Source organism: Ictalurus furcatus, chromosome 5, assembly GCF_023375685.1.
Source record: "Ictalurus furcatus strain D&B chromosome 5, Billie_1.0, whole genome shotgun sequence".
In the NCBI taxonomy this organism is placed as follows: Eukaryota; Metazoa; Chordata; class Actinopteri; order Siluriformes; family Ictaluridae; genus Ictalurus; species Ictalurus furcatus.
In genome coordinates this window covers 17575917-17603129 of record NC_071259.1, presented here as the reverse complement: position 1 = coordinate 17603129, position 27213 = coordinate 17575917, and the positions used below count along the sequence as shown (strand labels likewise).

Sequence of the window (27213 nt, the reverse complement as noted above, 5' to 3'; positions counted from 1 at the left end):
TCATGTGCTTTTGCAGGTAAAATATGCCACCAGTGGAAAAGACTTTTCATGGCATTGTAAATATATACATGGACCTGCAGTGTTAAGAGGCATATACTGTATTAAATATTGTAAATGGTAGTTTAATATTGCAAAGATTAAATGAAAAGCATGGAAACAAAAAAAATGAAATGGTGTGACTTTACAATGCTTATTAGGGGCATGTGTATTACACAGCATCACAGAATAAAATGAAATGGTATTTTTATAAATATAGTCAATAGATCTGACAGCACTGATTCTAATAGAAGTTATTTAAACAAGAATTACACAAACAACAAATACATGATCAGGAATGGCTGGGTTGTATATATGTAAAAGCAATAATGAGAAATTACTTGCTAAGGGGGAATGAAATGATATTCGGCATCTCATCATTTGAATATAGAGCATCAATTGGTTTTTAAAAATTAGATGGGGTTCAGCCAGGCCCAATTTTACAGACTGAGGTAGCAGTTATTTTTTGAGGTGTGACCACAAGCAGAAGGTACACAAGTAGAGTTAAATAGTCTTACATGGGGAAATAAATACCCCTTTTGCATATACATGTAACAGTTCAAGAATTTACAAACTGACAAAAATATTTAGGCCAGTTTGTAACAATTGTACGCCATATGTTATATACTTTTCATTTATAGTTCCTTGTCTATATCTCAATACAATATACTATTACATAAGCTGAATATATGAAAACACGTTGTGCAATCAGTTGATTGGTCAAGCTATAAAGCTGCACTGTTTTCACATAGTGGTTGTTAAATAACACCAAACTATGGATATGGATACTTCTCTAGCTCCATATCTAATAATACAACAGCTTAAATTACCATAGTTTGTCTAAAGATTGTCTTTCAGGTTTTATTTAATATACTATTACAGTGCTACACATTTAAAAATGAAAGGACATCAGTGACCTATGGTACATTATATACATTCAGCAGAGACTGAATAACAAAAAATAAAAATACTTTGCAAATGCGTGGTGAAGGCACATTTTCAACTAAGAGCATAACATTAATACATCTCAGCTGGCAAACATAAGCAAAGCTTACCTTATGTTAAATCTTATTTAAAAAGTTCAAAACGCTCATTTTGAGACAGAGTAGGGAACAAATACATTATATAAAAAAGAATAAGATTCTATAGACTATAACCATTTCATGTCATTCCAGATCACATGTTTGCTTGCACCTCTGTAATACATTTCTTGCGTGTTCAAAAAAAGCTGAGGCTTTAGGTAGTATCAGTTGGCTACATGCTGCTGTCCTGCAAGAGAGGCTCGATGTCCTCGTCACTCCCAGGAGCAGAAGTGTTGCAGTGTGTTCCACTAACAGGTGAAACCCGTGTGCTGCAGGTTTTTACCACCACACTGCGGCGTTCTGGGATGAAGCAGGCCACAAACAGTGCCAGAAGAACAGTACAGGCTCCAAACAGGAAGGGAGGGCCTGGAATGACTGATCTCTGAAAGAAAAGAAAGTGGACGTTAGGCTAAGCAGCTGCATAAAATCAGCTGTATATAATTATATAATTATAATCAGCTGTATATATATATATATATATATATATATATATATATATATATATATATATATATATATATATAATAATAAATTTAAATAAATAAATAAATAATAAAAAATAAAAGTCCATCACAGCATTTCACATTAACAATTACTTTATATGGCTTGTTCCTTGTATGCAGTGCATTTTCTGTCCTTATATTAACCGTAAGAAGGTTTATACTGCTTTAAAATGTTTTTAAATATTGGAATATACAGGTGCATCTCAAAAAATTTAAATATCGTGGAAAAGTAATTTTTTTTCTGCAATTTAATTCAAAAAGTGCAACTTTCATATATTCTACATCCATTCTGAATAAAATGCTAAATTTACTTTCATCTTCCCCATGATTGTGGTTGTGAGTACTGAACCAGACTGAGAGATTAAAGGCTCAGGAAACCTTTGCAGGTGTTTTGAGTTAATTTGCTGTTTAGAGCTCTTCTCAGGTCAACATTTCTGTATTATAAATTCTTTATTCTAATATTTTGAGATACTGGATTTTTTATTTCCTTGAGCTGTAAGCCATAATCATCACGATTTAAACAAAAAAGGCTGGAAATATTTCACTTTATGTGTAATGAATCTAGAATATATGAAAGTTACACTTTTTGAATTAAATTACAGAGGAAAAAAAAAAACTTTTCCATGATATTCTAATTTTTTCAGATGCACCTGTACAGTTCATGAACAATGACAGCTATTATTTTTGTTTTATAAACTAACATCAAAATATAGTGTAAGGAAGTGCATAACGAATCTAATCAGTTGATATGCTACATATAGGGATGCGTAATATTTGATGCAATAATGGAAAATTCAAAGACATGCAAAACAGTAACATTATTTAATGTTGGTAACAATCCTTTGTTAGAGATCTCTGTCAGGGGTTGCAACAGGACAAAAGTGATGTGCAAAGTATAGGTATAGCACAAGTACATAAGTGCACTATGGATGGTGATTTTATACAATGACACTTTTTAATCTATCTAATATATATATATATATATATATATATATATATATATATATATATATATATATATATATATATATATATACACATACATATACATACATACATACATACATATATATATATATATATTAGTTATACATTTAAAGGTTATATATATAGTTATACAAGTTCTCTCTACTACAGCAATCATTTGCTCCATGAAATATATACACAGCAAAGACCACATCACACACTGAGTATATTACAGTTACTGATAAATAAAACTGAGGCTGATTTAATAAAATCCATACCTCATCACTGGCAGCTGAAGCTGTGGCATGGTCCATTGGCCCTATCTCCTTCAGTTCCACATTGAAGAGAAAAAAGATAAATCCAAAGAGAGCTGGACCAAGCCCGTTGCACAGGCCCCTAATCCCGGTTATCATTCCCTGCACTGCACCTGCATTAAAGACACCATTAAAATTGCCAAGCCTTGAAATTCACAGCTTAATATAACATTATAGAGCAAAAAATAAACACACTGTAGGACAAATTTATTTCTCTAGTATTTTATTGTACGTTTATGAACACTAAATAGTTACTGTTTCATTTTGTGTTTTTTTTATCATTCAAGTGTATTACTACTTCCTACAAATGTATTACCTTCATATAAAGGTATAAATAAGAAGCAGCATATTGCAAGAATGACCCAACCACATGACTGATGCCAGTAGTCATGGCCTGATGTTCTCTTACCCTGCTGGCCATGATCTGTGATGTGGGACACCAGTGCACTTATTGTAGGAAAGGTGATACTGGACATGGCAGCCACGGTGCCAGCTGTCCACATCATCCTATAATCATTTGTCACAGAAATGTGGCAGTTTTATTTACCACCTTAAAATAACTGCTATTTATTCAACAGATAATATCACTTTTATGATCAAACATACCATGTTTCTGACCCAACGCCATACCAGGCCAGCTGGAACAGCTGAAATCCAAGTCCCAATAACATAGTTTTCTTATTACCGATTTTTTTCATCAACACACTTAGGAGCAAAGTCTGAAAGGAAGGCAACGGGTGAACTGTTAGAATACATCATTAACACAAAGTAATTACATAAATACTACAGACTAAAATGTATCAGACTAAAGCCTGAGAGCACCACCTTATCCTATAGACTATTTTTCACTACTACTCATCCCATTTGCTTTCATTATATTGATAATCAATTTTGAATTTCAATTTAAAATGCATGTTACAACCGTCAACTGTTTTCCATGGTTGGCAGAGAAGCACAGAGACAGTAGAGGAAACAGTTTGGTAAAATATCCTCCAGAAACAATTATTTAAAAAAACTTCAGTGAGCTTACAGTGTCAGAAATAAATACATAAGAAGCATTTATCTGCATTGAAAATTTTTACACATTTGGAAAATGAGTCAGCTCAATTTGTAATTAAGGCTCAGGAAGCACACAAACACCATCAAGAATCCATCCCTTCAGGTAAGTAACAGCTTTCAACTGAAACATTGTGCAGGATTTATCTTTTAGCTACAATAAACATTTCATGTTCTCAGCAAACAAATGATGCATTTACTTTATAAGAAACTAACTCAAGCTACTACTATACTAGGTGCTAATAATAGTTACTAGGTGTCATTTTTAATTACGTGTTAATGTGTGGACTACATACAACTTTCACAGTGCATACAACAACCTGCATATGATTAAAACTGGAGATAGAAACATTGAAATAAAAATGATGTAAAATGATGTAAAATGCTGTAAACGGATGCAAATATTCCCAGTACTCTGAATAGGAATGATAGCTTCTTAGCTCCAGTAAAAATTGGATATTTATGAATGTGCTTTAGCTACAAAGAATGCTACAAAATGTGACAGTACCTGTGCAATAATAGACAGGATTCCAACCATTGCTATAAATGCTGCAATCGCTGTTGATGAGAAGTTAATAACCTGAAAAAAAAGAAAACACAGCTTCAAAACACCTCAAATTTCAACACACCATACACCTCAGGAAATAAAAACACAACATTTTTTAAAATTATAATTCATAATTAAAAAACTAAACAAATCTCAGTTGTGAATGAAATGACACATACCTGTCTTAGGTATAAGAAAAAGCTGGAATACTGTCCTGCCTCCGGAAGATATGACAGAAAAACTGTGACACATATGAGAAGCACTGTGGTGTCCTTACCCACTTTTCTTAAAGACTGTGAAAACAAAGGTTAGGAACAATTAGTCCCTAGACTGTCCTATGTAGAATAATAACTCAAATTTTATATACATCAGACACCAATACAGTGTTTGGACGTAGAGTGTATTGTTTCTTTAGCACTCGTTCCTATGTACAGTCCCCTCCAAAAGTATTGGAACAGCAAGGCCAATTTTTTTTTTGCTATAAACTAAAGACTTTTGGGTTTGAGACCAAAAGATGAGACAATAGCTCAAAATGTCAGCTTTCATTTCCTTATCTTTACATCTAGATGTGTTAACTTTGAACATTGCACCTTTTGTTTGAACCCAGTCATTTTTCAAGCGATCACAAATACTGGAATATATAACTGATGAGTGTTTCTTGTTGCCCAGGTGTACCAATATATGTATCAATAGCTCTGAATGTCTGCTCTGAATGTCTGCTCTGAATGTCTGCTCTGAATGTCTGCTCTGAATGTCTGCTCTGAATGTCTGCTCTGAATGTCTGCTCTGAATGTCTGCTCTGAATGTCTGCTCTTGGTTTGAGCCCTGGGTTTCACCTGTGATGACTGCATTTGTTATTGAAAAGGATAAAACAACATGAAGCCCAGAGAGCTGTGTATGGGAGAAAAGCAAGCCATTTAGAAGATGAGAAAAGAGGGAAAATCGATCAGGCTTTGGTACAATAATTTGGAATGTCCAGAATAATCACATCGAACAGGTCGGCCAAGGAAAACAACAGTAGTTGATAAACATTATGAGAGCTGTGAAGAAAGACTCAAAAACAACAGTCAGTGAAATTACCATCAACCTCCACAGGCCAGAGGTGAAGGTATCACAATCCACCATCCAAAGAAGACTTATAAAGAAGAAATACAGAGGTCATACTACAAGATGTAAGCCACTCATCAGCAGTAAGAATCAGAAAGATTGGAATTCACAAAGAAATACAGAGATGAACCACAAAATTTCTGGAATCAAGATAAATCTCTACCAAAGTGATGGAAAGGCCGAAGTGTGGAGAGAGAAAGGGTCTGCTCATGATCTAAATCATACAAGCACATGCCTGGAAAAGCATCACAAAAGAAGAATACAACAGTTTGGCAATATCATTGGGTCACTGGCTTGATGCATTGCAAGCAAGGGATTTGCAACCAAATATTAAGTGTTATTTACTTTAAGACTATCTGTTCCAATACTATTTCTCACCTAGGAATTGGGTGGTCTGCCACCAAAGGTGCACATCTAAATGTAAAGATCAGAAATAAAACATTTTTAAAAAGATATATAAACATTTATAACTCACAGCAAAAGGGTCAGCTTGCTCCCAAGAGATTGGAAACCCCCATGATGAAAGCCTCATTTTGTCTGGCAGAGACTCTGGTACAATGAGGAGTATGAAAATAATATCAGCTACAGCAACGATGGTGGCCACCAGTACCACTAGACTGTCTCCATAACTGGAAGATAGATAGGCTCCTATAGCAGGACTCGTAACTAAACTTGCAGCAAAAGTTGCTGATACCTAAGAGGAATGAATGCAGCAACAGTCAGTGATTAGTGTATACACTGGTGCATATTTCTTTTCAATCACAGCAGTATCACAGACAGAAAATAAAGATAATTGTACAATAGGTACTGTCACGTCAGTAGGCAAAGGCAGATGCAAGTGAAGATAAGGTTTAATGCAAATCAAAACAAAACAGTAGCTATGGAACTCGCAGCAAAAAACATAAATACTAGGAAACAAACATAAAACTGAACATAACGCAGCAACAGATGACAACAACGGCAAAATGAGACTAATGAAAGACAATGTGTGCAGTGCAAAACATGACTTACATAAAAGTGCTCATTATCCCAAATGTGAGTCAAGTGCAGGCAGTTATGTGACGTGGTCAGATGAGGTGCAGTGGCTGATGGGAATCATAGTCTCTAGTCTTTTTCCATTTTTTTTTTTTTTACATGACACTGACCAAACATTTGATTGGCTGAAAAGTGTTCTAGACGTGCTGATATACTAATACATTGTTTATCCTACTGGATGAAGAGTGGATTATTATTATTATTATATAATTATTATTAATATAGTAGTAGTAGATCCACAATTCCAAAAAAGTTGGGACACTGTAAAATGTAAATAAAAACAATGCAATGGATTTGCAAATCTCAAACACATGTTATTTACAATAGAACATAGAAAACATATCAAATGTTTAAACTGAGGAAATGTACCATTTTAAGAAAAAAAAAATCAGGTAATTTTGAATTTCATGGCTGCAACATGTCTCAAAAAAGGCTGGAAAAGTAAGTGTTACTAAAAAGAAACAGCAGGAGGAACATTTTTCAACTATTTAGGTTAATTGGCAATAGGTCAGTAACATGATTGGGTATAAAAAGAGTATCTTAGAGAGGCCGAATCTTTCAGAAATAAAGATGGGATGGACTCCGGATGGAAACATGTTGCTCTAAAACCTGCATATAGCTTTCAGCATTGATGGTGCCTTTCCAGATGTGCAAGCTGCCCATTCCATATGCACTAATGCACCCCCATACCATCAGAGATCCAGGCTTTTGAACTGATAAAACTGATAAAAATGGTCCCTCTCCTCTTTAATCTCAAAAAAGTTGTCTGAACACAGTTCGCCATGCCTTCCACAAATGCTGGTTAAAGCTCTATCATGCAAAGAAGAAGCCATATGCGAGCATGATCCAGAAATGCCACCATCTTCTCTGGGCCAAAGCTCATTTAAAATGGACTGAGGCAAAGTGGAAATTAACCTCCAGCTGTTTCTTTTTAGTAACACTTACTTTTCAAGCCTTTTGTTGCCCCTGTCCCCCATCTTTTTTGAGACGTGTTGCGGCCATCAAAATCACCTTATTATTATTATTATTATTATTATTATTTTTTAAATGGTACATTTTCTCAGTTTAAACATTTGTTACATTTTTTTTTCTATTGTACATAACATGTGTTTATGAGATTTGCAAATCCATTGCATTCTGCTTTTATTTACATTTCACACAGCATCCCAACTTTTTTGGAATTGGCGTTGTAGTAGTAGGGCCTAAGCCATAACTGTCACAACTTGGAGGTTATAACTCCATTCATGTTTTCAGTGAACATCTGGACTAGGGATGGGCTAATTAAATAATAATTAAATAAAATCTATTTCAGTATATTTAATTATCCTTGCCACTAGACAAGGGAAATTTCTCTCATATACTGTGAAAGAAAATGTGTCAATGCTAATTGCAAGTGACTTGATTTGTAAATCAAAATGACCTCTGATCAGAATAAAGCATTTACTGTAGAGGCATGAATAAATGCAGTGCACACGTGCAAGCAATTTCTCGTGTCCAATACATTTCCATGTGATGTGCTTTGTTCAGCTCAAGTGACTGATTTCACATATGCAAAAGTGCTGTTTCTAAATGTATCTATGCAATCTTTGTTTTCCAGGTGTATTTGGATTTTGTGAGCTTTTTACGTAATGCAAGTGTACTCTCTTACCAATCCATATGCTGTGCTTCTTTCATTCTCCTCTGTAATATCTGCTACATATGCAAATATAACAGAGAATGTGACTGAGAAGACTCCAGATACAGAGATAAGGGCAAAATACCACCTAGAAAGAAATACAGAAACAAGTAAAGATGATTTTAGTTAGTTATAGGTAACGCATGCTAGTTTGTTTTTCCCCTTGAGGTTTAGAGGTCATTAGCATATGTAAAAATATTCAGTGATCTAAACTATACTTGTTATTTAAAACACATCCTCTCTAAGATATTATAGCAGTCGTGTCTCTCATCTACAACAGTCCTGCAGTGAGCAGTAATCTGTACAGAGGGATACATTCACATGAAAAGCATGTGATAGAACACAAAGGGCTCAGTGTAGGCTGAGCCATAACTCCTACCATGGGCTTATCCTCATTAGCGGGATGGGGGCACAGGTGAAGAACACTGTCAACAGCAAGAAGGACTTCCTGCCCCATACATCCGACAAGGCACCAATCAGTGGGGCACTCATAAAAGACAGCAATCCCTATCACAGACCACAAATAAATTGGTATATATTTTTTTACTTATTGGATGTTTTATCTGCTGGAAAATCACTACATGGTCAGAAATGAGCATTCATGTCAAGTCAATCATTGTTGAAAATACCAGCACAGTATGTAATTAACATAATGAAAAGTTCAAGGATTGGGCAAAACCTCTAAATAGGGCATAAATAAGGCATGGAGGGGTCCATGTTACAATACATATTTGAACTTAGCATAACTAGCTTAGTCATTTATCTGCAAATATGCACCGACCAGATCAGGTGGTAGGAAACAGCAGTAAAACAATTTTCACCTTCACTCCTTGAATAAGCCCATTCATGAGGAATGTGTGCTGTGGAAATGTTTCATGTAGCACCTGAGAAAAGGTAGAGAGCCAAAATGTCATTTTATGAATATACTAAATATCTGACTGATCAAACATAGTTAAAAAAAAAGGATACATAAAAATAACATAAATGCAGACATAATTATAAATGATGTAAACATTGACACTGTATATTATAAAATTAATACAATAACACAGAATATTCTAAAGATAATACAAGTTAATACAGTATTTAGTAATACTTTATTTTGGTGCAGTAGCCAGGTAAAACCTAAATGAAACATGTAGAATTACTGGAGTAAGCTTTGGTTTATTATAAACCAAATTTCCCTTTAAAAATGACTTTTTAAAAAATTACATTTATGAAATTATGGAGAATTTGATTAACTGTTTCAAATGATTTGTGGAGCATTTTCTCAGTTAGTTAACAGAGTGTCGTTTAGTCTTATCTTGTGTGAGCCCCTTACATGAGAGTATGCACTGCATACATAAAACAGTGAATGGGTTAACAATTACACATTTTCAAAAAAGTGCATCATCTTTATGTGGTGCATTACGTACAGTCAACATTGGTGTTGTAAGAAGACCCCATGCAAAGAATTCCAAAAAGATGACCACAACTGCATGGGTCACCTTTGCCCGACCAACACTGCGCTGTGAAGAAAAGAGCAATAGTTTAAATCATTACTTCATCTGTTCTCATTCTGCTGGATTATAATGATACCAAAAATGGGGATGTACAAATAAATTGTATTAGTTTATTTGATTTTATATAATTTCTGATTTGATAATGTATCTTACTTTATGAACATGTGTTTGTTGTTGACTGACAAGTCTTGCATGCAAACGCAGAACACAGCTTACCTTAAAGCACAACATACAGTCCACTCTGAAACTATTGGAATGGCAAAGCCAATTAATTTGTTTTTGCTGTACATTGAAGACATTTTGATTTAATCAAAGGATGAATATAAGAAGATAGATCGGAATTTCAGCTTTTATTTCCTGGTATTTATATGTAGATGTGTTAAACGACATAGAACATAGCACATTTTGTATCAGACCACCCAATTTGTAGGAGAGCAAAAATACTGTAACACATCACTGACAGGTGTTTCTTCTTACCCAGGTGTGTCCTGTTAGATTGACTGTTTAAATAATAAATAGCTCTGAATATCTACTTTTGGTTTTACCTGTGGCCTTCAGTTTCACCTGTGAAGACTGCATTTGTAGTTAAATAAATAAATAAATAAATAAATAAATAAGATCAAAGAGCTGACTATTTGGGGGAAACAAGCCATTTTGAAGCTGAAAAAAGAGGTGTACCGAGCAACAAGACCGAATGGATCGGCCAAGGGAAACAACAACAGCTGGTGACAGAAATATTGTGAGAGCTGTGAAGAAAAACCGAAAAACAACAGTCTGTGACATCACCAACAACCTCCCCAAGGCAGGAATGAAGGCATTGAAATCCACAGTTTGAAGAAGGCATTAAGAGCAGAAATATAGAGGCCATACCACAAGATGCAAACCACTCATCAGCTGTAAGAATCACCAGAAAGACCAGATTGGAATTCACAAAGAAATACAGAGACAAGCCACAAAAGTTCTGGAACCAACCTCTACCAAAGTGATGGAAAGGCCAAAGTGTGGAGAAAGAAAGGATCTGCTCATGATCTAAAACATACAAGCTCATCCATGAGGTGCAGGTAGTATTGTATCTTGGGCTGCTTCTGGAACAGGTTCACTAATCTTTATTGATGATGTAACTCATGATGGTAGCAGTAGAATGAATTCAGAAGTTAACAGCAACAATTTGTCTGCCAATTTACAGAGAAATGCATCCAAATTATCCAGGAGGAACTTTTTCATGAAGCAAGACAATGATCCAAAACACACTGCCAACTCAACAAAGGACTTTATGGACTTTATGGACTTAACCCAGGTGAGCATGCATTTCAACTCCTGAAGAGGAGACTGAAGAGGAGAAGCCTGCCAAAACAAACAACAACTGAAAGAGGTTGTGGTAAAAGCCTGTAAAAGCAACACAAAAGAAGAAACCAACAATTTCATGATGTCATTGAGTCGCAGGCTCACTTATTGCACGCAAGGGATATGCAACAAAATATTAAGTTTTATTTACTCTAATTTACTTCAAGACTTATCTCTTCCTATACTTTTGCTCAGCTAAACATTTGGTGGCCTGATACAAAAATTTCTATGTTTTATATTGTTTAACAAATCTAGATGTAAATACCAGGACATAAAAGCTGAAATCCTAAACTCTCGTCTCATATCTATCTTTTGATCTCAAACCCAAATGTCTTTGGTGTATTGTACAAACAATTGAATTGGCCTTGTCATTTGAATTGTTTTAGAGTGGACTGTAATTACTGCTGATGTTTTCCATGACTTTGTCAACAGGTTAAAAATGTATTCCGTAACAGTTACAAATTACTTCATAAAAAATGTAATCAGTAACATAATCCAAGTATCACAATATGAAAGAAATGTAATCTGATTACTTTTGGATTACTTCAAAGCTACACGTAAATAAAGTCCAGAAAAAAGCAATTTGATCTAAAATACTTATTTAGAGCTTATTTTAATAAAACAAACAAACAAATAAATAAATAAAAGATCACTGTCCCTGATGCAGGTAACATTACATCAGAAAAGCTAGGGTGAACTTATTCTGGTTTTCCAAAAAGAGGACAACTTTTTTTCTTTGTCTTAATAGCATTCAAAACAGTGTTAGTATGAATGCAGACTTTAATACACTGAAAAAAGCACACTATTAGCATCACATAAATATATATAAATAAAACTGTTTTCACTCTGCCCACGTTTTACATTTTTTCCTACATTCTTTTGAATGTCCATGGAATAAAATAAAATGTTAGATGCCACAAGTGAACCTTCTGCCATCATTTACACATTTGAATGACCATGTAATACGAAGCAATGTGATAACATGAAATTAAAAATGACCTTATATGGCCATGGGCATTGTTTCAACTCAGGACAGCTGTTATTTGCTGATATTGTCAAGCAACTGATGCCGTACACAACAGCACTTCACCTTCGCACATTCGCTGAGAGTAGGCTAATGGTTGAGAGGCAGGAATTTGGCCAGTAGTTCCTACAAGCCTTTTATAATCAACCAATTGGTGTACGAAAAGGCGGGAATTACAGAGGGGGTTAAAGCAAAGCAAATATGCACACACATGTTGCAATATTAGACCATAAACACATCATAGTGAAACTAAAGCTAAATTTTCTTAAATTTAGATGCTTTTTTTTATGTCTAAGAAAAAGAGGACGTATGGTCACCCTAACAAAAGCATTTCAAAGAACAATTTGTGTTCATTTCTACCGAATTAACTTTGTAAAACTCTGTGTAAAACTTATACACATTTTTATGTTACCATAACTGTTTAAACTGGATTTGTTCATTACTGAATCATCTGTATTTTGTTTGGAATTGAAAAAAATCTCTAGTAAAAATGTTACTTGTCATTGTCATTGTGTGTCTTGCTGCTGTTGCCAAAACCACAGCTGTGTTTCACACAGGAAATGAACACTTGTCACTTTAAGGTGATCACAGGACCAGAGACAATCATCATGGAAACGTAAATCTTAAAAAAACTTAAAGACAAAAATAAAAAATAAAAACCTTCACAAAACGTCATGTGGGATAAAGAACCTTTTTGCTGAACAACGTTTGGAGTTGCAGCTAATCCACAGTGAGCGGGTCTGATAACACAGAGCACAAACCATGCAATGAGCAAAGAACAAAACATTCCCAACCTGCACCCCTCGCTGATAATGTGTTTTCCTGCGATCATGCTAGCCAAACAATTTGTGATTACAATTGAGTATTAGTCAGAAATGAATAGTTTACTAGTCAAATTTTATTGGTCACACAAACAACCGTTTACTGTTTGACGTGTAGTGACATGCTTTTTACGACTGTTCAGTGACCTAGAAACAGAATTTACATAAACCAGAATTTATCTGCCTATATATAAAATGCAAAATTATTATATCCATCCATTTTCTGTACCGCTTATGCTACACAGGGTTGTGGGAAGTCTATCCCAGGGGATTCGGGGCACAAGGCAGGGGACACTCTGGACAGGGTGCCAACCCATCGCAGGGCACAATCACACACACACACACACACACACACACATCCATTCAGACACTACGAACAATTTGGAAATGCCAATGAGCTTACGACGCATGTCTTTGGACTGGGAGAGGAAACTGGAGTGCCCCGAAGCAGGGTGAGAACACGCAAACTCTGTGCACACAGGGCAGAGGTAGGAATCAAACCCCCAACCCTGGAGGTGTGAGGAAAACGTGCTTTAACCGTGTAATCCACTACTGCTCTAAACACCTTACATTTCTACCTCCTCTGTCCGTCTTTGTAAATGTATCATTCACATGGTGTTGTTGACCAGAACTAAATGAAAATCTATTTTTCTGTTATTTTTTTTTTATTTTGGCTCATCGTTCTGCCTTTCCTTACAGCCACTCTCTCGATGAAGCGATAACTACTGACAATGTAAGATATTTTATGGAAAAAGTTGTTCTAAATAAGAAATATCTTTCTAAAAAGAACAATCAGGGGTTTGAGCTATTTATTTATTTATTTATTTATTATTGTTATACAGGCCTACACGAGGATGTGCAAAAATGTTGCACAGTTTTCCCTTTAACTTACCCCACTGGCTGTTTTTAAATGGTTGATTACCACCATGACATTTTTTTTATTGGTTTATCATACTGTGAAGATTTAATAACAAAGCTGCTAAACATACTGACTGAAATCTGTGTTTTCATGCAAAACCACGTGGTTAATCACATGACAGCCTGGATTAATTTCTAAAAATCAAAAACAGCAGTCTCAGGACATCCAGCAGCACACAGTGAATACATCCTCAGTAGTGAAATTGTGATGAAGACCAGAGAAATCTACTAATTACTACTACTAACCGGTTAAACAGAGATAAGTTAGCGGATTAGATACCGAAAGTGGAAGAAAAACAAAGACACGCCGGAATGTACATCGTCTGTAACATTCAATAAAACTGAACCACTGAAGAGAAATCTAGCACAGTGTAAACAGCTAGAGGACCATGTAACCCTAACCCTAACCCGCAGGCAGCCCAGTCTGATTGATCAGTACTAGCTCGGTTATAGGATTGTAGGCTATCTGCCCTGTAAATACTTCGCCTAGGCGTGTTCCACTTCAAGAAACCAGGTCTGTAAATTAGCTAAGTATTTACATGCAAGAATCAGTGACTAGACATCGATATCGCTATTATTTACAATGGATATATAGCAGTGACATAGCATCACTGTTACTGATAAACAAGCACTTACTGTAGTTGCATCCTTAATGTTTCTGACCAGCATAATGCCGTCAGTTCCTTGTTGTTCTAGAACAGCCTCGTTCATCTCATAGTGTGCTACATATACCTGCGCAAAAAATCCATTCTGTACATTTTATTCAATGGTTCTCTAATATTTTATTTCAAACCGGTGAGCACAGACCCAACTTCAAACACACCGTCAACTTTGGTGGCCAAAGTTGCTCCTCTAAGCATCGATATTTCCGCTTACGCCCGACCGATACGTCCGGCTTTCAAAATAAAAGTCATGCGCTGTCACTCCCTCGCCCTCATATACCCCCTCACTGGAGTAAAGTTGGTTTGACGTTGGACGTCCGATATTCGCAGAAATGCGGAAATTAAGGGACCGTCTCTAAAGTTACATACGACATTGTTATACACGTTTCTAACTTCAATAGCATTTGAAGGGAATGATGTACAGTCACACAACCAACTGGGAAGTGTTCATTTAGGTATCAGGTATGATGCACACCTTTTAGATTTTTGATATTTATTAAAATGAGCTATTAAATCACATTTAAATTAGACATGAATTTCACTGCAGAATGGGCTCATACACAAAATATGCCATTATTTAAAGCTCAACAGCATTTGAAGGGAATGATGTACAGTCACACAACCAACTGAAAAAGTGTTCATCTAGGTGTCAGGTATGACGCACACCTTTTAGATTTCTGATATTTAACCCTACAAAGGAACAACACTACAGATGAAGATGAGGAAACAGAGGAAAGGGGGGATGAGGATTATTCTTGTGACAGGGAAGTTGAGGCTGGAGAAAGGAACAACACTGCAGATGAAGATGAGAATGATGATGAGTCAGACACAGAAAACTGGAAGAAAACAAGACCAGGTCCAAAGATTTTTGTAGTGGCCATAACAACAAACACCTGGGAAAAAATAAAACCACAGTTACAACATCCCTGGACAGATGTCTTGTATGAAGCGTTCAACAAAGTAAATCCTTGCTGTGTCCTTTCATTCAAGTATAAACATGTAAAATGCAGGAAAAGTTGTTAAAAAAATTTTTTTTTTTAAAAAGCACCTTATTTCAGGGCACTTGCCGTTTGTATCTTTGATGATTGCTCAGCAAAATACAAATTTACAATTCAAACAAAGCCCAAACCATTCCAGAAGCATATTGACATCTGTGTTATGCAAATGGGTGATGTGACCCACAAGGATAAATAATTGAAATCCAGAAATGCCAAATTCAACAAAAGAGGAAACATTGCAGCAGCAATAGCAAAAGGAATAAGCCAGCACTATTATCAATCATTGAGAAATACACCACCAGATGAGATTTTGGCTAGCAACATCTCCAGATGCCTTACTATGGATGTCTTAAGAGTAATATCTAGTGAAGTCAGGAAAAGCACCAGACTCCATGATGATGTTATGGATGATGCTCTGCCTGAAGATCATGAAGGAGTGCAGTGGAACTGCATCACAAATTGCAGGCTATATTCAACACTTACAAGTGGACCCATTTGGTGTCCACTTGTACACAGATTGTGGTCTACGAATAGTGGCAGAACATTTGAAAAACTCACCCCCAGTCACATTACATCTAAATGCTACAGGCAGTGTCATGTCACGCATCCCCAACCAAACCAAAAGAATCCTTTATTATGCCTTTGTTCTCCCTGGAAAAGGGAAGGATAAGCCACTCCTTCCTATGTCTGAGCTGATATCAAACGAGCACTCCATACCATCAGTTTTGGCTGATGGAAACACTGAGACAACTGTTCCAGATAACGACACGGAAGGTCCACCAGGTTGAGACTGATTTTAGCTGGGCACTCATTGGTAGTGTCCTCCTGGCCTACAATAAAGAAAGTCTCTCATCCTATATAAACAGAGCACATCTAATTGTCAGCCAAAAAGTGAGAAGTGTAGATGCAGTTCATTTCACAGTGCTCCATCTCTGTTCATCCCACATAATAAAGGCTGTAACTCAAGGATTTTCAAAGACAACTGGCGAGTATGCTGTAAAGGAATATGCCACCTACTGTTTTGGCCTTCTTCTTAACAGCACCACCCTACAAGAAGCACTTAACCTCTTTCAGGATATGTCTATGTTGTTCATGTCAGCAAACAATTCCAATGCAGTTATGGCAGCAAAAAACACACTGGACCAAAAAATCCTGAAGTCCGAGCCTACTACTATGGATGAACCACTTCCACCATATGTCGAAGACATGGAGAGGAGCAGCAACATCAAGACTATATGTGGCAAATCTCCCTTCACATGTTTATTCAGTGGTGTTGTAGAGAAGACCAGGTGTACACAGACAGAGAGTGGCAAAAAGAATGAATTCTACTGTCCAGGGATCATTAATGTCCTCATGAACAACTACATGGGCATTTTCCCCCTTTGGAGTGGCATATTGCTTGGGGACCTGAGCAGATTCTCCAAAGAGAATACTAAAGAAATAAAAACAAGGGAAACAAATTGTCATGTGGAGCAGTGGTTCTCAATAGTGAAGAATCACATATTACGCAGAAAAAGGTGCCTGCGGCCTGCAGATTTCATTACAAAGATGTTTAACTCTCTGCAAGGAAGGTATACACAGCATCAGATGATGCATAATCTTGATAGTCTGTATCAAGGAACATCTCCAAAGCTACAGACCATTGACCAACAAGAAGAGCAATGGGCCAAAAGATCCCTATCTCAAAGACCAGCAAAGCATCGTTCAAAGTATTTTGATCCACCAGGAGCAGTGCCCCAACCAAAAAGACACAAGACAAAGCAAACATCTGAGGATCATTCAGAGGACACATCAGCCAAGGTATTATGCAGTTCTCAATCATGTCATAAAGCTTTTGTTCACATTAATTCATACCGCCTTTTATATTATATTCAAATATCCCATTGCAGATCCAAGCTCTGTGGTCGAAGAAAACATGTGAGATAGTCAGGGCCGTCACACAGTCAAAGGACAAAAAAAGGTCTTATATCCTGCATCATTCAGAGCTGTAAACACTCCAGCCACATAAATGGCTGGTGGGGGAGGTAAGAAAAAATTATTCATACCTTTGGGAAATGCTTTGCTCTTATGACAATTGAAAAATAATCTGTGAACATAGAGGAATATATTAACTTATGTAAAAATTACAATGTTAAGCCATTGTTGAGTATATTGAATAAATGTTAATGAAACACTGGATGAGGTAACTATAATTTATTTTTTATCTTTTGTTCTTAGACAATCCAATGCTATTTTCAAGTGGTGGTGAATAACAGAGACCAGGGACACAAGATTTTTATATTAGATCACTACACAGCAAGTGTTTTACTTCATGGAGAATGAGATGAAGTACGGAGAAACAGTCTCTCAAAGGTAAAGATCTTTCTTTATCTATCTTTATCTTTAATTATCTTTAATAATTGAATTCAATTACATTTTGTTTGTATAGCGCTTTTAACAATGGACATTGTCTCAAAGCAGCTTTACAGAAACAAACACAACAGATTTTAAGTGTGTGAATTTATCCATAATAGTTTAAGACAGTTACATAACAATGAAATGTCATAAGTGTTTTATTTTATTTAAATTTTTTAATTTCAGGTGGACTTTGATGACTACGACGGAATGATAAGTTTCCTGAATGTCAACAGGAATCATTGGATATTTTTGGTGAACACATTTTAGAATCCTTTTTTAATATACATGAGCCACTGATATATTACTCTATTCTAGAGAGGATGTTGGCTTGAAAAATCACATTGAATAAATGTTCAGATGAGCCAAGACTATTCAAACACCAACCATCAAAATTCAAATATAAACTAACCAGTACAAGGCCATATGTGTCACGAATCGTGACGTAACGGAGATAGGACGGATGCAAGTACAGTAGAAACAGTTTTATTTAAGATAGACACAGGCAGGTAAATCCAAATCATGAACAGAAACGTAATCCAGAAACATGCAAAGGTCAGGTGATCGGCAAACAGGCATAAAGGGGCGAGGCAGGAATCAAGGTCGCGGTCACGGAAATACAGGGTCGAGAAACAAAACAAGAAACATGAACAATAGCGTGGGACTGGGAGCGGAGAAACCAGCGTGACTTAAACATGACAAGGACTATGACAAGGACTATGACAAGGACTATGACAAGGACTATGACAAGGACTATGACAAGGACTATGACAAGGACTATGACAAGGACTCTAAACTAATCTACTCTAATATATCTTATCTAATATTCCGCACCGTGTGCTGGGAGGCGCGCGGTATATATACAAACATAATTAGCGCCGTAATAGCTGACGGCTGAGGGCAATTCAGACACACGTGAAACAACAACCAATGACAGAACGGGGAGGAGACATAACAGAAACATAAAAAAATGCACGTGTCAAAATGTCATGATTGTCAAGAAGGGAAAAGCAGGTGCTCGCGCACCTTGCTTGTCCATGTGCGCTCACATGCTCTCCCGCGCGCTGCTTAAAGGGTAAACCGTGACAATATGCTTTTCACTGTGTCTACACCACACACAAGAGTCTGGAATAGTTGAATGTATGAAAGAATGAATGAATCAATTAATTCATTAATCCATCCATCCATCCATCCATAATTTTAACTTTCAGGCAAGACCTTTTCAAACCAACCTCAAAGTTTTGCTACAAAACTTTGTTTTGTAGTTTCATTCCAGTTTAATCTTTTTTTTATTATTATTATCTTGCACAGTATCTCCATGCAGCATCCAGCCAGGTGTTTGTGGTAGACCCAGCAGGACATGATGAAGAAACAAAATCCATGCAACATCCACTAGATTTCAGTAATATTTTTAGCTTGTTATATACTGTACTTACAAAGATGGATTACAAATTAGAAAAAAAGCATGACTGTGTGAAGAGGCCCACTTCTTTCTGATGTGTTTTCTTGTCACAGGGTATTGAACGGTGAATGATATGCTGTGTCCTTGTGTCCTTTTCTATCACCAGATCTTTAGTAAATTAAACAAAAAATTTGATTTTGGAACACACTGTCAGCGCTCTCCAGTATCATCTTGAAAATGCAAAAATTTAGAAATATATTTTGAAAAAATTATGTTCTATCCCTCCTGTTGGTGTTCCAGAGACTTGGCATAGCTCTTGCAGATCTCTGGATCCTTAACAATTATTTTCATAAGAATAAAATGACAGGCTTCAAGTCTTTTACATTGTGAAGTATACTAGTATTCTCATAAGGTTTTTTTTTTTTTTAAATGCTGTCAAATCCTTACAATAATTTTACTTATTAACTTTTACTGTAAGTAGCAAGCAATTCACAATAATTGTTAAGTGTAAAGTGACTGAGATATGTAAAGACAATAATTACCATATACTACATATATAGGATATTAGTAGTAATAGTAATAATGTTTTAATGCTTAATGCTATCCTGTCAATCATTTTGATTCACTTAACACACTTTTTTTGAAACATTTTGTGTTTTAAGCACTAAAGGAAAATGGATAATGTTGCCTTTCTAATAATATCATTATATTTATATGGCCTGTAAAGAGAACGGATAGCACAATGCAGAACATTCATTTAAATTGACTAACAAAGTGGGTCTCTTAAAAAAAAAAAAAAAAAGGATTCAAAACAACATTTATTGTTTGGATTTTGTACTGATATTTGGTAAAAAATATGGTTAAAAAGATGAACCTTAAAGTAGTTTAAATCACAAGAATGTGTTTTTATTGGTTCTGGGGCCTTTTTTGCTTTATTGGGGTAGGGATAGTAGAGAATTGACAAGGCAATATAGGATATAAGAGTGGGGGTGTGATCGGGAAAATACCCTATGAGCTGGGAAACGAACCCTTCGTGGTAGGAGAGAAGCAATTGATTTGTCACCTTTCTCTACATTTAGACTCAACAAAGATTTAACAAATAAATAGGTTATTTACATGAAGAATGTTCATGATTTTCTTTATTTACACTGCCTAGAGATTACTTCAAGATGAGAAGAAACTGTCTCAGTAAATGTGAATGGGTGGACATAAAATGGAATGGAGGACAGGTTAACCATTCTACACAACAGGACTGGTACAGCTGTGGAGTGTTTGTCATGCAGGTTGGATTTCCTCATTAAATTATACGACATAAAGCAAAACAAAGAGTTTATGTTATAATAAACTCTGACACAGTTCTTATGAATTTGTGGAGCAGAATGTTGATTTACTTCAGTCTTATAAGAACCCTGGAGTGTACCTAGACAACAAACCAGAATGGAGCGGGTAAATTGAGGCTACACAGAGGAAGGGTCAGAGCAAACTGTACTTTATGTGGAGGCTCAGGCTCTTCAATGTTTGTTCAATGTAGATTATGCAAATAGTGTATTGAATGTGATTAATGGATTTAGATGTATGTGTTTTGTTTGTTTGTATGTATGGCTGCTATGGTGAAACAATCTCCCATGGACAATAATAATAATAAAAAAAACATTAACTTATCTTATCTTATGTAGATGGCAAAAGAAGTTGTTGGTGCATTTCCAAATATCCCTTGCCATTTGATTATAAACTCATCCAAGGAGCACATGGAACATCTGAGACTGACAATGGCAGAGGAACTTCTGAAAGCCTCAGGTAATTTATTACTTGTACAAAAATGCCTGTCATTTAGACTATGGTATAAAGAAGATTTTTATCACAGAAAAACCACACATGTTGTAACATCATACTAAGTATTAGTATTAAGTAGTAAACATATGGTAATGCTATTTACAGTATGTACCATCTGCCAACAAAGTTAACATATAACTGCATGTTTTCAGTATTCAAGAGGGGACATTACTGCTCATTATATGTGGCCTCAAAAGCCCCGGGTGGTGGTGCGAAAACATTTTTGGTGGGTAATGTAGCAATGATTATAACATTTTTATGGGCATACCATTTTGTTTACAAGTGTGTGTTGTGTGTGTAAGAGAGTGAGTGAATTAAAGAGAGAGACTGAGAGAGAGGGTGAGAGAGTGAGAGAAAACTAAGTGATTACTGAGCAATTTGATAACATTACTATGATCATTTTTCAGATTGAATGTCAGTGCTGCAAGAGGTGATTTCATGTGGCATGCCTTTCTATGTCAGAGAAGCAGTTCAAAAGGGCTCAAAAGGTTGACTGGAAGTGCTGCCTATGTAAATAATTTTGAATTCCTTTGGCTCCCATCCACAATCTAAACATGTACAAAAATAAATTAAAAGAAAACAAATAAAAATGTTTGAAATATTAAAACATTCGTGGATCATCATTTCTTTTAATTATTTCATTAATAGGACATCTATTTTTTGAAGAAAACCATTCAATCCAGTATGGGTCATTTTAACCCCCTTTATGCATTCGTGAAGGTTTTTTTGGTTCATGCATTATAGGGTTAAATATCAAAAATCTAAAAGGTGTGCATCATACCTGACACCTAGATGAACAATTTACAGTTGGTTTTGTGACTATACATCATTCCCTTCAAATGCTATTGAGCTTTAAATAATGGCATATTTTGTGTATGGGCCCATTCTACAGTGAAATTTATGTCTAATTTACATATGATTTAACAGCTAATTTTAATAAATATCAAAAATCTAAAAGGTGTGCATCATGCCTGACACCTAGATGAACACTTTCCAGTTGGTTATATGACTGTAAGTCATTCCCTTCAAATGCTATTGAAGATAGAAACGTGTTTAACAATGTCGTATGTAACTTTAGAGACGGTCCCTTAATTTCCGCATATCCGCGAATATCAAATGTCCAACGTCAAACCAACTTTATTCCAGTTACCCCCTCCTTTTTATTTATTTATTTATTTTTACTTTCATCCCAAAACTTTATCAGAGGTTCATCAGCATTAACAATGGCTGCAGTTACAACATAGATATCAGCAACAGTGTTAACAAAATTTTATTCAGAGTCAGTGCTAAATTAAGTTCTTTAGTGCAGACGTGTGTGTGGCCAAATGATGGATAGATCGATCGATAGATAGATAGAGGTACTTTATTGATCCCTAAGGAAAAATTTGAGTGCTACAACAGCAAATGACACTGATGTACAAGACAAGGTTATAACAGCATAATATAATAAATACAAAACTATAACACGGTGCAGAATAACAACAGCACACATTCACGTTAACCACCTATGATCCTTTGTGGTGATCCTATCTATGTATGTATATTTCTGCATATGAATAAATTCCGTCCAGTTATTCACTCGTTCTGAGAAACTGGGTTTGCATCTCGGTGAAAGGAGATGTAGTGGAGCCTGATGGCAGCTGGTGTCATGGAATAAGTAAAAAGATAAAAACTTCTGAGAGACACAGGGTCTTGATGTAAAAAAAAAGAAGTAGACTTTATTGTCCAAACAGCAAAGCCGAGTTAATCTGCAGATCAACTGTCAGACTCGGTCTCAGTATACTCTTTAATACAATTTCAAAACTCTAACCTCTCCATGTAGAGTTTCTCTTTATCAATCAGTTCATGTCACTGGCCCCACGCCATCATTACTTCCAAGTCCTGGGTTTCTCCTTCCCATTTCCCATGACTCTTTTTTTAATGGTGGTGTGAGAGCTGTCAGTTTGTTTGTTTTTAAAAAGTCACATTCCATTATAAACATGTATCTATATACTGATTAAGATTATACTTTTTATCATAAGTCTTAACAATGCATGCTAAGAAATAACAAATACCAAGATAGCGAAAAAGATACAGAGGACAGGCTTAAACTATGTCAACAGATACAAGCTAGGAAGAAAAAGATACAAACTTGGAGTGAGGAAAGTGTGATTTTCTTCAAGCTAGAGTTATATCAGTTTGTCCATATTTCTCTCATATCTTATACATTGATTATATATGATTGGATTATACTTTGATTGATTAAAATATTCCATACTGGAAGAAATGACTCCCATCCCAAATGCACTTCCTTGAACTCTGTAGTGTTCAACAAGTGTAGCTGATGGGCTACAGGTGCCCCTGAAATAAGTGCCAAGGATAGGATGGGCAGAACTGTTCATAATGATCTCCAGTTTTGCTACCATTCTCTTCTCTTTAATAGTTTTCAATTAGCCTTATGTCACTCCTGTGAGGGAGTTGTTTTTTTTTAGCTGATGGGCTACAGGTGCTCCTGAAATAAGTGCCAAGGATAGGATGGGCGGAACTGTTCATAATGATCTCCAGTTTTGCTACCATTCTCTTCTCTTTAATAGTTTTCAATTAGCCTTATGTCACTCCTGTGAGGGAGTTGTTTTTTTCTGATCAGCTTATTGAGGTGTTTGGTGTATCCTGCAGTGATGCTGCTCCTCCAGCAGACTACACCATAGAAAAGAATGTTGGCCACAACTGACTGAGAGAACAGCTCCAGTAGTCTGCTGCACACATTGAAGCACCTGAGCTTTCTTAGAGAAGAAGAACCTGCTCCGGCCTTTCTTGTATAGTGCATTGGTGTTGTCTGTCCAGTGCAATCTGCAGAAAACCTTGCAAGAATTTGAATGATTTGGTGTAGTTTAATTGGGTTTTTTCTGTAAGAGATAAATAGATACATGGGAAATTGTTTTCAAAACCTACCTACAGTGCTGTGAAAAAGTATTTGATATCTTCTGTTTTTGTGTAAATCGCATACTAAATAGTTTTAGATCGTCAAACGAAATACAACATAAAACAAAGGCAGCCTGAGTAAACACACTACAATACAGGATTTTTTTATTGAAACAAAAAAAGTTACCCAACGCCTATTATCCATGTGAAAAACTAATTGCCCCTTAAACTTAAAATCTGGGGACTTCCGGCTGAGCATGTAAGTGAGAAGGCACGAGTGGAGTGAGCTCCCGAGCATTTTATCTTTTAATTGTACTTTTCAGGCAACCTGAATCTTTTCTAAGACATTTGCTGCGCTCCTTTTCAATTACTCGGTCCACGACTATAACCAGAAAGGAATTATGGCTTCTGAAAGACTACGGAAACCTAAATCTTCACCAAGCACGACGAGTCATGACGACAAGCTACCGCTGGATTTTGAAAATCTCCGCAACACTTTAATAGCGGAGCTAACATCTACCATCGCAGTTCAGGTGAAAGCAGCTATTGACTCCGCTCTGGCCCCAGTTGTTGCGTCGTTTGAGAGTTTTAAATCGGTCACTGAATCACAAGGACGGCGTATTGACGAGCTTGACCAGCACCTGAACGATTACAGTGACCGCATTGTAGCACTGGAACAGACGGTGCTGAAGCTAATTTCGGCTAACAAACAACTCTCCGAGAAAGTTGAGGATTTAGAGTCCCGCTCGCGGCGCTGCACTCTCCGGGTCATCGGTATTCCGGAACGAGAAGAAGGGAGCGATCTGGTAACATTTATGTCTAAATTTTTCCAGGATGTGCTCGGATCAGAAATCTTTCCGACTGCTCCATTGCTGGATAGAGCGCACCGCATTGGCCCCGTGCCCTCGGAGGAGCAGCGAGAGAATCAGAGGTCCAGAGTGGTGATTGTGCGGTTTCACTACTTTCACGACAGAGAAAAAGTTGTTCGACGCGGGAATTGGAATCAGCTTTTCCATCAGGGCCGTAAGGTCTTCATCTTTCCTGACTTCAGCTCCAGCGTCGCTAAGAGGAGAGCAGCCTTCGCTGCGGTGAGAAACAGTTGTGTTGTTGTGGGTTTTTCCTCCCTCCCCCCCTTCCTTATTGATATCAACCTCTCTGTACTCCATTCTGTACTAATCTAAATTGATGGAAAATTTTAACCCCACAGTGAGAAAATATTCTTTTTTTTTCTCACGTACATAAATCTTTTTCTCGCATTGATTACTTTTTTTATTAATAACTCTCTAATTTCTTGGGTTGTAAACTCTGAATATCTACCAATTGTTATTTCAGACCATGCTCCTCTAAGTCTTCACATTCTTCTACCTTCACATCGCGCCTTTCGTCCACCATGGAGGCTTAACTCTCTACTTCTATCCGAATCAGCGTTTTGCAAGTATATTTCTACTTCAATAGATGATTTTCTTCTTACTAATCAAACTGATTCAATCTCTTACTCTTTACTTTGGGAAACTTTAAAGGCCTTCTTAAGGGGACAGTTAATCTCTTATTCTGCTCATGCCAATAAGCAATGCAAGGATAAGAAAAAAGAGATATCGGATAATATTCGAGCCATTGATGACCAATATGCTCTCAACCCGACCCCTGAGCTGCATAAACAAAGGCTTAATTTGCAGGCGGAGTTCGAGTTGTTATCGACAGGTGAGGCGGAGAGGCTGTTGTTACATACACGTGGCAATTATTATGAATATGGAGATAAGGTCGGTCGGTTGTTGGCTCACCAACTGCGTAGCTGAGTGGCCTCACGCTCTATCACTCAGATTATGCAGTCCAGTGGTGCATTAACCTCGGATCCTGTAGAAATTAATTCAACTTTTAAAAGTTTTTATTCCCTCTTTATACACAGCTGGATCTCCTGACAATTCAGGTAACATGGACCATTTTCTTGAAAATATTGATTTTCCCGGAGTTGACCCTCTATTGGCATCTGAGCTTGACAGCCCCATCACCTTAGATGAGATCACTAACTCAATCAACTCATTGCAATCTAGGAAATCACCTGGCCCGGACGGGTTTGCTGACGAATTTTATAAGAAATTTCATGTTGTATTGGCCCCATTACTTCTGGCTGTATTCGAGGAATCCTTAGAACTAGGGACGCTGCCACAAACATTGAGACAAGCATCTATAACTCTATTGCTCAAAGATGGGAAGGACCCAACATTATGTAATTCGTACAGACCTATTAGCCTCTTCAATGTTGATGTCAAGATTTTAGCCAAACTTTTGGCCTCTCGTTTAGAGGGGGTTCTCCCTAGCATTATTTCAGAGGAGCAAACCGGGTTTATAAAAGGACGGCATTCCTTTTCTAATATTCGTACTCTACTTAGCATTTTGTATTCAAAACAAAACAGCGCCTCATCTGAAGTGGTCATCTTTTTGGACGCAGAAAAGGCATTTGATAGGATCGAATGGGAATATCTTTTTACGGTACTAAGGAGGTTCGGCTTTGGGGATGGACTGATATCATGGATCCGTTTATTATATGTTGGACCGCAGGCTTCCATATATACCAACGATGCTAAATCTGACTATTTTACTCTGTCACGGGGTACGCGCCAGGGATGTCCTCTGTCTCCCTTACTTTTTGCCATAGCAATTGAGCCTCTCTCAATGGCGCTTAGAACTCTTCCTGTATTTCAGGGTATAATTCGCAAAGGAATTGAACATAAACTAGCCCTATATGCTGACGACTTACTACTTTATGTAACAGATCCGATTGCATCTAGTCCTGAGATAATGCGCATATTAAATGACTTTGGGAAATTTTCCAGGTATAAACTGAACCTACAGAAGAGTGAATGCTTACCCATAAACCAATCTGGCCAAAAAATAAAACAGACTGAAATACCTTTTCATTTGGAGGACTCAAAATTCAAATATCTCGTAGTTAATGTCACCCGTTCTTATTCTGCGTTAATGGCGGCGAATTTTACACCCTTAATTTCATACATGAAGTCGGCCTTCCAAAGATGGGCAGCTCTACCATTATCCCCTCTTGGTAGAATAAACACAGTAAAAATGAACATTCTT

At 36.6% G+C, this 27213-nt stretch overlaps 2 protein-coding genes across 2 annotated transcripts; one reads left to right on the top strand and one right to left on the bottom strand.

Annotated features, from left to right (window-relative positions):
• Positions 1-106: 106 nt before the first annotated feature.
• mfsd14bb (major facilitator superfamily domain containing 14Bb) lies at positions 107-14856 on the bottom strand. The gene is made up of 12 exons (XM_053624962.1): positions 14567-14856; positions 9737-9829; positions 9143-9205; positions 8701-8828; positions 8295-8409; positions 6087-6305; positions 4684-4797; positions 4466-4537; positions 3508-3620; positions 3311-3408; positions 2866-3014; positions 107-1500 (listed from the first exon to the last, which is right to left on the bottom strand). Exons 1-12 carry the CDS (start codon positions 14639-14641, stop codon positions 1291-1293), a joined length of 1449 nt encoding a protein of 482 aa, XP_053480937.1. The 5' UTR covers positions 14642-14856; the 3' UTR covers positions 107-1290.
• A 9665-nt stretch (positions 14857-24521) lies between these two features.
• Positions 24522-26580, top strand: LOC128608266 (uncharacterized). The gene is made up of 2 exons (XM_053625902.1): positions 24522-25208; positions 25453-26580. Exons 1-2 carry the CDS (start codon positions 24522-24524, stop codon positions 25465-25467), a joined length of 702 nt encoding a protein of 233 aa, XP_053481877.1. The 3' UTR covers positions 25468-26580.
• Positions 26581-27213: the final 633 nt, after the last annotated feature.

Coding starts and splice junctions, on each gene's coding strand:
- mfsd14bb (XM_053624962.1), bottom strand. CDS start 14,641: ATGAACGAGGCTGTTCTAGAACAACAAGGAACTGACGGCATTATGCTG. Junction 8,410..8,700: donor CTAATGAGGATAAGCCCATG/GTAGGAGTTATG, acceptor ATTTCTTTCTAG/GTGGTATTTTGCCCTTATCT. Junction 3,409..3,507: donor GGCGTTGGGTCAGAAACATG/GTATGTTTGATC, acceptor AAATGATTATAG/GATGATGTGGACAGCTGGCA.
- LOC128608266 (XM_053625902.1), top strand. CDS start 24,522: ATGGCTTCTGAAAGACTACGGAAACCTAAATCTTCACCAAGCACGACG.